Source organism: Lissotriton vulgaris, chromosome 5 (genome assembly GCF_964263255.1).
Source record: "Lissotriton vulgaris chromosome 5, aLisVul1.2, whole genome shotgun sequence".
Classification (NCBI taxonomy): Eukaryota; Metazoa; Chordata; class Amphibia; order Caudata; family Salamandridae; genus Lissotriton; species Lissotriton vulgaris.
In genome coordinates this window covers 822736320-822748410 of record NC_141693.1, presented here as the reverse complement: position 1 = coordinate 822748410, position 12091 = coordinate 822736320, and the positions used below count along the sequence as shown (strand labels likewise).

General features: G+C 43.1%; 1 protein-coding gene across 3 annotated transcripts in view; it reads left to right on the top strand.

Moving 5' to 3' along the window:
* Positions 1-2458, top strand: part of LOC147711650 (polyunsaturated fatty acid 5-lipoxygenase-like) — an 836408-nt gene extending 833950 nt beyond the window's left edge. The window contains exons 14-15 of one of the 3 annotated variants that reach the window (XR_015295955.1): positions 1298-1756; positions 1983-2458. Coding sequence is in view for 1 of the 3 variants with exons in the window: in XM_086922316.1 (XP_086778442.1) it covers positions 1298-1477 (180 nt within the window). In the remaining 2 variants the exon portion in view is untranslated. Of the gene's footprint in view, positions 1-1297 lie in introns of all 3 variants that reach the window. The other 2 variants (XR_015295954.1, XM_086922316.1) reach the window with 2 other exon arrangements.
* The last annotated feature ends 9633 nt before the right edge of the window (positions 2459-12091 follow it).

Below are 12091 nucleotides of genomic sequence, written 5' to 3'. Positions count from 1 at the left end.
TGACCTTCTACTGCTATCTGCCACCCAAGACGCCGGAAATTAATCACTACTATCGACAACACAGCTCCCAGTTAACACCAGTGAAGACTGTCTTTGTGCACGGCAACGGCGACCCCTTTTTTTTGTTGGCAGTAAATTTGTGGCCATATACCCACTTTTGAACACTTCCTGGTGGAGGTGACAAGACATGTCCTGCTAGAACCGAACAATGAGAGGGGGGCGGTAAAGAAGGCACGGACAACGGAAGGGAGGGAGGGGGGGCTTGTAAACTGCATAAAGAAATTAGTGCTCACACTCTAAATAACAGGTACCGCGTAACAACGGAAGTAAAGGGGCCAGTTGCCATGGGAGGTGACAAATTAAGAGTAGGCGGTACTAAGGAGGAACTAACAAGCCTGTTTACATATCAGAAGCCAGCATTTAGGACGCGCAATGACTCAAGCCAATGGCAAATATAGGCAGAGGTTCTATTCCCTACTACAAGTCTCGCAGAGCAGCACATGCGCACTGGCTCTAGGCTCGAACTAAAAAGGATGTTGCTTGGGTCAGGCAGACGTTATCCTGTCAGGTGGCAGCCGAGCAATAGTCTATTGCCGTAACTAAGCAGTCTAAATGATCATATTTCATGATCATATCAGTGGGAGGAAATGAGCCGTATCTCCCCCTGGATTTGCCAAAACATCAACTTCTCTAACCTACTTTGGACTATTTTTCATCAGCTTTTGTTCCAAAAAGGATTATGGTATAAGCCAACCTGTGTGCCCTCCTGTACCTATGATAATGTTTCTGTGTGTGGCATCATGTATCTAGTGCTTATTTGCCGTACCTTCTTTTCCCTGTGCTCCAATGATCTTTAACTAGATTAGGCCCACTTTTTTAAAATTACAATTCTCACCCACCCCAGACTGTGTTTTTTTATATCTAAGTTTCTAGCAGGTGTTTTTGTGCAAATTTCTAATCATGGGGGTGGTTTACTACTGCACTATTGAACCTTGTGAATAACTGTTGTTGTATTATTGCTCTTGGATTGTTTTTGTGCATTGTTTTCACTGTGTAAAGGATTTCAATGATGTATGTAAAGATCTGTTGTGTTTACATGTATACTTACATGATTTTCATGAAAAATCTAATAAAGTTTTTGAACACTTATGTGAACAGAGCCCTGTGTTCCAGTATCCAGAGTTTATTGTGATAATACACAAAGGAAACTCAGATGAACAATTTAAACTGCCTTACAAGATATATTTATTATGTACCATATTTTGTTGGTTGTTAAGTTATGTTTTTTTTGTCCCAGTTGTTTCTAGGTATGTATCCGGATGAACACTTTGTGGAGAAATCAATGAAGATAGCTATGGCGAAATTCCGAAAGAATCTTGATGACATCAGCAGTTTTATTCATGAAAGAAACAAGAACAAGAAGCTTCCTTATTACTACTTTGCCCCGGACCGAATTCCAAACAGCGTTGCAGTTTAACCTGCATTTTTTAACAGAATTTTTGTACAGATATGTTTTTCAAATGTTTCTGATAAATATTAGGGAAGAAGAGGACGCACATCATTTCTCTATTTTATATGCCCTTAACTTCCCCATCACGCGACATAAATATTGGTGTCCACTCTTTCCTTCCGACTTTTATTTAAGACTACTCTTAAAGGTTTGATCTTCCTCGGCTTAAGAGTTAATTTTAATGTATCATTACCACATCAGACACTATTCACACTGTCTCGAATAGTGTCCAAACTTTATTTTAACGCTTGCCTTTATCTTGACCTCCTAACCCCTTGAATGCTCATGACGAGCTGAGTTCGTCATGAGCAACGGCGATCCGGTGCTCATGACGAGCTCAGCTCGCCATGAGCCGTGGAACGCTCGCATGCAGGGATAATTCCCCTGCTGTGCTGAGTGTTCCACGGGAACGGGTGTGGCCGTGACGAGCTGAGCTCGTCATGAGAACAGGAGCGCCTTGCCTCATGACGAGCTCAGCTCGTCATGAGCATGTGATCGCTGTGCGCGCCCCCCTCCCCCCCAGCAGAGCGAGGGAATATCCCCCGCAGCGAAGGGGTTAAAATCTTTTCACATTAAAACACTTGTATTTATTGTAAAGCTGTGCATTTTCACTAAAAAACTAGATCTTCTGTCCCCAAAAACCTTTCATCCCCGTGAAATAATGATGCTAGCTGGCTGTTAGCTATATGTTTTTGACTGAGGATAACCTCAGTGACCTTGGGCATTGTGAATGTGAATACGCATTGTAGTCACTTGAGCCATCCATTATTTTACTGATACATTTCTGCCTCTGAGGATGGACCCTGTGTGGTCTTGAAAGGTAATGCACTGTTCCATGCCTTGTCTTTACATATTGTGTTGGTACAATAAAAAAGTGTCACTACCTTCCTAAATAAAGAATGCGTTTTAGGAATGACATGGAAAAATGAATAAAGTATTTATCAATAATTGATGGATGCACAGGGTTTCCTTCTTGTGATGACTGCCTCTGGATAAGGGAGAGGCAAAAGGGTGTATTGAGGATGCACCCAGGGTCAGTGCAGGGATCATGACCATCCTAAGTACAATTACATTTTGTACTTTCCCCCTCTTCCAGCAGGGTGAGGATGGGAGCACTATTTGATTTAACACCTCAATCGATATCACTCAATTCCTCTCACATTGTTCTCTCATGTGTCCACCTCCTGCAGAACCTCTCACAGTTACACCTAATCCCCTTTACTCTATGAACTGCACTCTTATATCTCATAGTACCACCCAGTGTCTTTCCCCACCTCCCCAATGCCTCTAAAATGTTCACCCTCAAATATCTCTTCTAAATGCCTCTCACACCGACACCTCCCTGTTCTTCTTCTAGTAATACTTCTGAAGAACCTACAATAAACCTTCTCACTATTGTTACAGTAACCTAACTCCCGATAAACCTTCACTCAATACACCTCCAAGTGCACTATACTAATATGTCTGACAGACACAAGTACTAAACATTTGTACAGTAGTTCTGCCACATCCATTATCACAGTAACCATCATAAACTTCATAACATTGACTTGGTAGTTAACCCATGAAATTGGCATTACAAGTAACAGCAGTATCGAAAAATAACACAGTAAACTGCATACGATCAAACTATCTATTACGAAATAACAGCATACCTTGTGCTACATACTACATGTAATGATCTTTAAGATACATAAAAAGCCAGGAACATTTTACATCTGGTACCAGTACTGGGGCAACACTTACACTTTTGAAATGTAGAAGAAATTCAGTTGCGAAGTTAAGTTAAATTGGCAAAGTAATATCAATCAGCCAAACTGGCAGGCCACCTAAACATCCAGATTTCAAATGTTTTTTGCTGAGTACTAATGAAAAACACACGCATGTCGCACAGTAGATTTACAAAGAATTATCCCCCACATGCATCAATCTAGGATTTTGCATTTCTTAAATAGCGAAAATTAAGGAATCGCTATTTAGGAAATGCAAAATGCTATGCATCAAGAAATCCTAAAAGTTTTTAGGATTTCTTAATTTTCGGAAATTGCGATTCCTTAATTGCGAAGTGCAATTAAGGAATGGCATTACATTGATTCCTATGGGCCTAGAGGCCCATAGGAATCAATGTAGTCAATTGGAAGGCAGTAGCAAATTGCGAGTGGCACTTTGAAAATTTCATGGGTGCAGGGGGGGGTCCAAAGGACCCCCCCCCCCTGCACCCCTGAAATGCATTTGAAAGTGCATGTTTCACACACACATGTCCTAAGGACATGTGTGTCTGTAACTGGACAGTTTAAAAAATGCATTTTTAAGCATTTTTAAACAATTTCGCAAATTACCACGAGGTTGAACCTCGTGGTAATTTGCACTTCCAATTTGAATAATCGCAATTTTTTTTTAAATGATGCATAGCTTTTAAGGAATCGCAAATTTGCAATTCCTTAAAAGCAATCGCATTTTTGGAATTCGGTAAAAATACCGAATTACTCAAAAATGCTTGATGCATCCCAAACACATATTTAGGAAGTGCAAACGGCCGAATTTACCGATTCGCACCGTTTGCACTTCCTAAATAGGTTGATGCATGTGCCCCAGAGTCTCCTGGGTTGAGTATTTTTCCAGGGATTTCACAATCAATATTACCTAGTATTTACAGAGGTCGACATATGCTGAACACAAGAGATAAAAGGGAATAAATAGCTCTCCTTTCACACGAAAGCTACCTAAAGCAGAGACATTCTTGCCTTACCTCTTGGTTAGAGCTGCCACTGTTAAAATCCCATCTTGAAATGTAATAAATACTAGTTTCATCGTATTAGTATCCATCCAATTGAGTTTAGGTTCAGTCCTCATTCACTCTTTAAAAATAGAAACGATCTGCTCAGAAGCCTGGGCTCATGTCTGCTGAATTTTGTTTGGTATACCGCCTTCAAAACTTTCCTTCATGATTAGCTATGCTGACTTGTTGATATTGTCAGCTTATGTCCACGCATTTTCCTATCCCAGTTTTCATAACATGGTTCATGGTTACACTAGGTAAAAAACTGTCTATGGTAGTATTCGAGAAGATCCTTAAGAGTGGATGTATAAACCATGTGGGCAGACAAAGTCCAGATATTAACCCTAAATTAATACCAGTTTCAATGATGTTCTGCCACTGAACAACGGTTTTAGTAAGAATGTTTCCACAACATTTGTACCAGGACAGTTTACATTGCCTCATATCTCTGCTCAAAATCAGTTTCTTTCAAGGCTTTGGCTTTTAGTGGGGCAGTGGTGGGAAATTTACTAAAATATCCACTTGCCTGAGGTGCACTGGCATAGCTAGTGGGGGGCGGGGGGCGGACCACCCAGGCGGCACTGTTTTGGAGGCGGCAAGAGCGGCACTTGTGGCCCGTTGTGGCAGCCTTTATGATTTATTTGGGGTTGTCTGACACTTTGCCAGTCAGTGTCCCCAGCCTCACTGAGGGGATCAATGAGGGTCTGTTTCATTAAAGCAGCCAGTGGGCAGTGCTTTATTTCCCTGCTTTTGTGCTCTGCCTGCCGAGACAATTAACACCTAGCTGGCATGTTGGCTGGGCCTGGGGGAACTCAGTTGTTGCTATAATGACCCGGGTTCGGCTGGCTTGCGCCGCGTAGTCTAAGACTTATACATTGTATCGACCACTGCGCACTGGAAAAATAACTTGCTAAATTTGGTCCCGGGAGCGTTCTGGGAGTCACCTGATGTGGGACTTCACATTGGCTACCTTGGAGTTTAAAAAATAAGAAGTGTCTGGTCTGTCTTGGTCCAGGCACCAGCACAAGTGATTATTGTTTACTTTCTCTCACGCACACAAATGACACTGCAGCTTGCGCGTGACCTGGTAGACACCGGGTGGTGGTGTCAGAGTTGCCAGCAGCAGAGAGTGGCCGTGGAGGACTTGTAACAGTTCCAGAAAAGTATTTGGAGGGCATGATCATGGCAGCAACAGCACCACTAGTCTCTGCTGATGATCGAGGACAACCAACAGAACAGGTAACAGTGCTCACCCGAATACCATATTCGATGTGCATTTTCAGCTCTGGCTAAAATTTGTACTGAAAGAAAGCTTTGTGTGTAATCTGTGCAGGATTAAAAGTGTGCACGCATACCACGCCGTTAACGCTGTTTAATTACCGTGTAGGTCAGTTATTTAACTTGGTGCCTCTTATAAGAAGGAGATGCGCAGATCTACCCGGTGGTTATCCTAGATTGAATCTGCCAGCTGACAAAAGCCCCCTTCCAGCAGGTGCAAGGGACTAACTTCCGAGACAGAGAGCTCCGAGCTCTCCTTGGAGCATGCACACACATCCCTTGGCAATGGTGCCTGCATGGCAGACTGAAACACTCCTCAGCCACTGCTGTGCTTCTTCACACTTCTTTGTTTGCTCTTAACTATTGCCGTGGAGCCTGCAAACTGAAGCAAAATAGGACCTGTTCAATGGGACTAGAAGCCTGGAGCAGGGGCGGCCCTAGGCTCATGGCGGTCCTGGGCAGGGAGCATAGGTAGGGGGCCCCGGAAGAGGGGGTCCGGGCGGGACGGAGCGCGGAGGCCAGTGAAGAGGGGGGGGGGGGGTCAGGGTGTTTGGAAGTGGGACAGAGCCGGAGGCTGCCAAATCCCTGCCAGGGGCCGCCACGCAAATATGTATCCATCCTCAGAGGATTATTATATTAAGGATATATATTGACGTGGTGGCCCCTGGGGTTTGGTGGCCCTGTGCAGGTGCACAGCTTGCACATGCCTAAGGCCGCCCCTGCCTGGAGCTGGTGGGGGAGAGGGACTCTGAGTGCTCGCACATTTTAACGTCTACACAAAACTGCAGAAATCGGACATCAAGCTGCCTGCATGCTTTTTATATTTAACCATTCTGTTGTATTATGAAATATTTAGTTTACTCGCATGGTTGTTCCGCCTGCATCAGATTGTATGTGTCTGACAACTTTGGCTAACCTTGCCTTTTACTAGAGCCAATTGTGTTAATCATTTTAAACCACCTCTCCCATTATATTTATTACATAACGGTCTCAAAAGTCCCAGCATGCAAAAGGAATGCTTATGTTGTATACCCGTGTATAAGAACTTCAGGCGCATTTCCACTGGTTCTGTCTTTTATAGAACCTAATATGGTGCAAGAAGATTTCTTTGATTGATCACCTTACGCTAACGGGGCCGCTTCGGTCAGCCCGGAATAGTGTTACATTAGAAGTATTCAAATGTCACACATAACCATACTGCCAGCATAGAAATGTCACATAAACAAACTGAAAAATTGACAGCTACGAGCATGGAGTAGTTGGTAAGCCCATTTCAGCTACTGCTAACTTCACTGTGAGGGACAGGATTCTGCCCTTTCACAAGGAATGCCTCAACACAGAAATCACCCCCTTTCAGTGGCAGGCACTACTATAGCAATAAGAGTTTTTTTAGAATGAAAAAAATATTGAGCGCATGCTTCCCCCTCATTTAACAGCCCCGCCAAGTATCAGGCATCAGGCTTTAGACCAAGGCAGAGCCTGTATGTAATGTAGCTCTGTTTGACAGGCTGCAGCTGGTATGATTGTGCCGTAAGTGGGGCTGGGGAAGTAGCAGGCGGCGACGCAGACCAGGGCGGACCGCGCAGTCACCTAATGATTTTTATTGATGACTCTATTTCTTTTTTAAATACAGCCTGTGACCTATGATGTGACTCTTCTTAGAGTTTCTTGTTGCTTAGATTGGTGTAATTTCTGATACTTATATATGTTTCCCTCGCCTTTAATGCTTGATTTTGTTCGGGAGAAAGTGTCACTCATGGTCATTGAAATGTCATTCATATTTACACTGAAATTATGAAAATGTCACACATAGCTATTTGAAATCTTAGCAGCTATGGGTCTTTTGTAAGCCTTCTCAAGGCTCAGAAGTGGGTAGTTTCCGATATTTATTTCTTCACATGGACTTTATTCCTCAGTTACATTTGTGAGAAACTGTTACTCAAGGTGTTACAAATTTGGAACTACCAATGTCACTCATGAAAACAAATATTCCTTAGAAATGTCACATTTATCAATCTAAAAACTTGACAGCTGGGTGTAATTTCTGGTATTTATATGTTTTTCTCGTCTTCATTTCTTGATTTTTCTCGCAGTGTCACTCATAGTCATTGAATGTCACTCATAATTACAGAGAAATTCAGAAAATGTCACACCTAACCAATCTGATACCTTGGCAGCTATGCGCACGTTGCACCCATGGTGGTGTGGTGTGCGCGCCGTGACAGGCCGGTCATCCCGAAGTCAGGCAGTCTCTCCTGGGCAATGTCAACTTCCCGCGCACATACAGGGGGCGGCAATCTGAGGGATAGCCCCGAGCGCCACAAGATCTAGCTACGCCCCTGCCTGAGGGACAAATTGATTCAGAAATTTACTTGTCTGGCAAAAAATATCCTCTTTTTTTAGGTCGCGCCTAAACAGCGCTTGTGCAGTTATGCGATCTGTTGTCTATACTTTGTGGGGTCTGACTCCTCCCATAATTTGGGTTGGCTTTTTTCCTGTGTCATTTAAAAATGGTAGCCTTCAAATGGCTTATGGTTGGTGCAAGTCCCACCTTTTTATAGAAGTTGACCCCCCTGGAGTATTGCCTCAGGAACAAGCAGCAACACGCATGCTGTCCATACGCACAGCTGTTCCCCCCTGACTATTTCTAGCACGGCATGTCATCCTTTCTTCTCATATATCCTGCACTTTAGAGGGCCGCTGAGGCACAAGCACAGACCCACTAGAGTGCTCCTATATTAGTATGAACTCTACGGTCTCCCCAGGGCACAAGCATGCATCCACTTCAGTGCGCCTCTGTTTTGGGAAACCCGTGTGCTGACAGGTTTCCCAGAAACCAGCATCTTTCAAAAGGTCTTGCGCTAAAAATAAATTACTTTAAAATAGTAGCCCACTGGCTCAACCTGATACGCCCTAACAAACAGTTATGGCTTCTGTGCAGGTAGGTAAAGGCATTCCTCGTGATGTTTTCAGGTTGCAGTCACGGAACTTTGAGCTGCTTTTGCGTGAAACACGTAAGCCTTAAACTTAAGCTAGAGAGCGGTATTTTTTAACAGACCAATATCATCATTTTTGAGAAGGTGGATAGACCCGACAAGGGTATTACCAATACTTTGTGTATCAGAAACAAACCTGAAAATACTAGTTTTTATTTTGGGGCAAAAAGCAAAGAAAAACGAGTGAAGTTGCTAATTTAATTCCTTATTTATTGAGGGTCCCTTTTATGAAAAGGTTGCCAGTTTATAGTAACACAAAGTGTGTGGTCCTTTCCTGAACAAACACAGCTCTTTAATAGTTTTAGCTGGGTTGAATTAAAAGCTTGTCGTACTGTTTATAGGTCACCACTCGTTCCCAAGTCTGCCCCCCCCCCCCAAATGCATGCGACATATATGTATTAATTACTTTGTCGGTCGTAGCTGAGCTCGACGTACGACACCAGTCATCCCAGCAATGCATTATGGTAAATGTACATTTTCTGTCAATTTCACTTTGTAGTTCCTGTGCTGTTTTTAGTCTTAGTCTTTGATTGGCAAGTTCATCGATCTCCTTACGTATTGTTCTAGGGACAGTACCAAACATCAATAGAGAATGTTTTTTCAAAGTGGGAACTATTTAGAATGTTGACGTATTAACTAGCTGTACACTAATAGTTACAGCAGCATAGTCCATGTCACTGTCTCAGGCAACCATCCCAAACTTGTCTCAAATGTGGCTGCAATTGAAGTGCGACATCAGTAAACCCAGCAATGCATTATGCTAGATACAGTATTTTTTTCCAATATCACTTATTTTTGGACTTCAGCATTGTTTTTAGTTTCAGCTGGTCCTTTCAAAGTTAGGAAAAGCTCCTTTCAAAGAGTTTCAAGAGTATAGCCAAATATCGGTATAGGCTATTCTCTCAAAGTTGGCGGCGACCTAGCATGTTGCCTCCTCCAGCACATAGATTCAAAGAGTTGTGCAGCATGTCACAGATCAACAAGTAAGCAAAAATACTGCTGAGAATTCAACCAGAGAATATGGATGAATAGGGCTAAAGCCCCCGTTTCTCAAGTTGCCCTACCAGATTGACTCTGACAACCAGACAGATTCAGGCAGCATACTTGGCTGCAAGAGACACCATTGCATTTGAATAGTATGGCTTCTCTTTCAATGTGATGCAGTCCTGTAGACCATTATAACTAGTCTCCTCAGTGGTACACTTCAAAGAGCCCCTGCGAGAGACAAGAAGGAGAAAATGTAGGCCTTTCAGAAGAAAAGGATGTTGTTGACCCAGAGAAGTCTATCCCTGCAGCAGAAAGAGGGTCACCGCAAGTGCCTTCCAGACTGTGCAGTTGACATCATGTGGACCGGAGACCAGCACAGCCATTCATTCCAGACCTCTGCAACACTGATCCTGAATTTGAGGATCTGGGAATCCCACAACCCAGTCTCCACCAGTTAACTTTTTTCGTAGCCCTGGAAAGACATCTTCATAGGCATGGAAATACATGGGCTGGTGTTCCATGTTCTGGAGAGCATATGACTCCTAATGACCATGGTATTTATTTAGGTTACTTCACAGACCAGATCTACCCCAAAAGGTGTGGCTTGCATATTAATATGCTAGGTGGAACTCAGAAGTTGTTCACAAAAAGCAAGTGGACTGGGTGCTCACAAATCCAGCAGGTGAATTTCACCTTAGAGAGTACCTACAGGCTCTTCCTGGAGATTTGAGAACCACTGGAATGACGGGAAGTCTCCCTGTAATGAAATCTCTCCATTTTAGATCTTGCTCAGATAGCTTTAGCTGTTCGGAAAACCTCATGCCATCAATTCTTTAAATAAAGTACAATAAAAAGTACACAGATGGTGGGATTTGTGTCCGGTCCCTAAGCCATTGGTTTTCTTGAGTTCTTCAGGGGTTGCCATTGCTTGGATGGGTAGTCAAAGCCATAACATTTTGTGGATGATTACTGTATGCCATTTATGCTCTCATTCGGTTTTGGTGATGGGTAACCCTGGGCGAAGTACTACTCTACGCTCGCAAAGTTTGCGCTACTTCACACTATGCAAAATGCATGTAGCACAGTGCAAACACTCGTAGCGTAATGCAGCGGTCATTTTTTGCTTGCTCGTGGTCCTCAACGTCAAGTTGGCGACCCGAGCGAGCAGAATGACATCCCAGTGAGACTTTTTCCTCGTTCGCGATCAGCAATATCAAGTTGCCAATCGCGCAAGCATGGAAAATAAACCTTCCATCGAGATTCTCAACGCCGGGAAGGTCAAGTTTCTCATTTCGAGTGGTCACGTATGCTCGGGACCGCTCGTGATGAGAAACTACTAGTCCGCATTGAGAAAGCTGCCGCTTGAGTAGAAATGTACTCGAGCGGTAGAAAACGACCGCTTGCACTGTGCAAGATGCTGTTTGCACTGATTGCACAGTGCGGAGAAGCATCTGGCACTGTGCAATCAGTGCAAAAAGCATTTTGCACAGTGCGCTCCGCAGTTGGCATAGCTATGCTTGGCTCGCGTAGTGCGAAGTGCACTTTGCGTAGCTACGCGTAGCGCAACTACGCCCAGGGTTAGTGATGGGGCATCAAGTGGTCCTTTTGATCGATTACTGCCATTGTGTGCATTTTGATGTGTTTACTTTGGCGACATGACATTTTATTTGTTAGGTCAAGGCTCATTTGTTTAAGGAGTGCTTGCCAATTGGAGGCTTTTATGCTGTGGTAAAGATAGTGCTGTTCACTAATCGCCCTGACGCATATATTTGTTTTACTTTGCTGTCATGTTGGAATGGTGTTGAACTTTTGTTCTCATAGTCCAAGGCTGTTCTTAAAGGTGAAACTGAAATAATAACCCTTTGCTAAAAAGAGATCCAGTTCAGTATTTATTTGTGTTTGCTTTTAAGGCTCACACGTAGGATGCATCTGCTGACTTCTATTCATAGCCCCTTTCTTTAAGTGTTCATCTTAAATCTGACAATGTAGTCTGTTTATGAAAGGGGCCCCACACTCAACCTCAATATTTTTTGCAGCCTGTAATGTTGCTTCATGATAGGATTTTATTTCTAGGACAGCTATGGGCAACTCTCAGTGGCCCACTTCCCCCAAACAAAATCGCAGACCTATTGGCTTTGCCCATGCTTGTTATATACTTCCATTAAGAAAAATGGGGTGACCCATAAGGTATGGACCTGGGTATATAGTGATATAGAGAAACAATGGTCCTGAACCTATTAATTATGATGATTGACTTAATCAATTATAATGTCCACAGTTTTTAGTGTAGACCAACCACAACCAGTCTGCTCTATTGTACTCAACTTGCTTAGTACCACGAGATAAACCTACACCACGGTTAAAGAAAATACTTTTAATTTATTAGCTCGTTTTTCATTTTTTGGCAGTTCATTTTTTATATACACAATATATCATTTCAGAATAGATAAAAACAGAATGGTTGCCCAAGAGGAGCGTGCAAAGAAAAGCGTGATTAGGAGTGTGAAATAGGTGAACAGAAAGGAAAATTCACAATAGTGG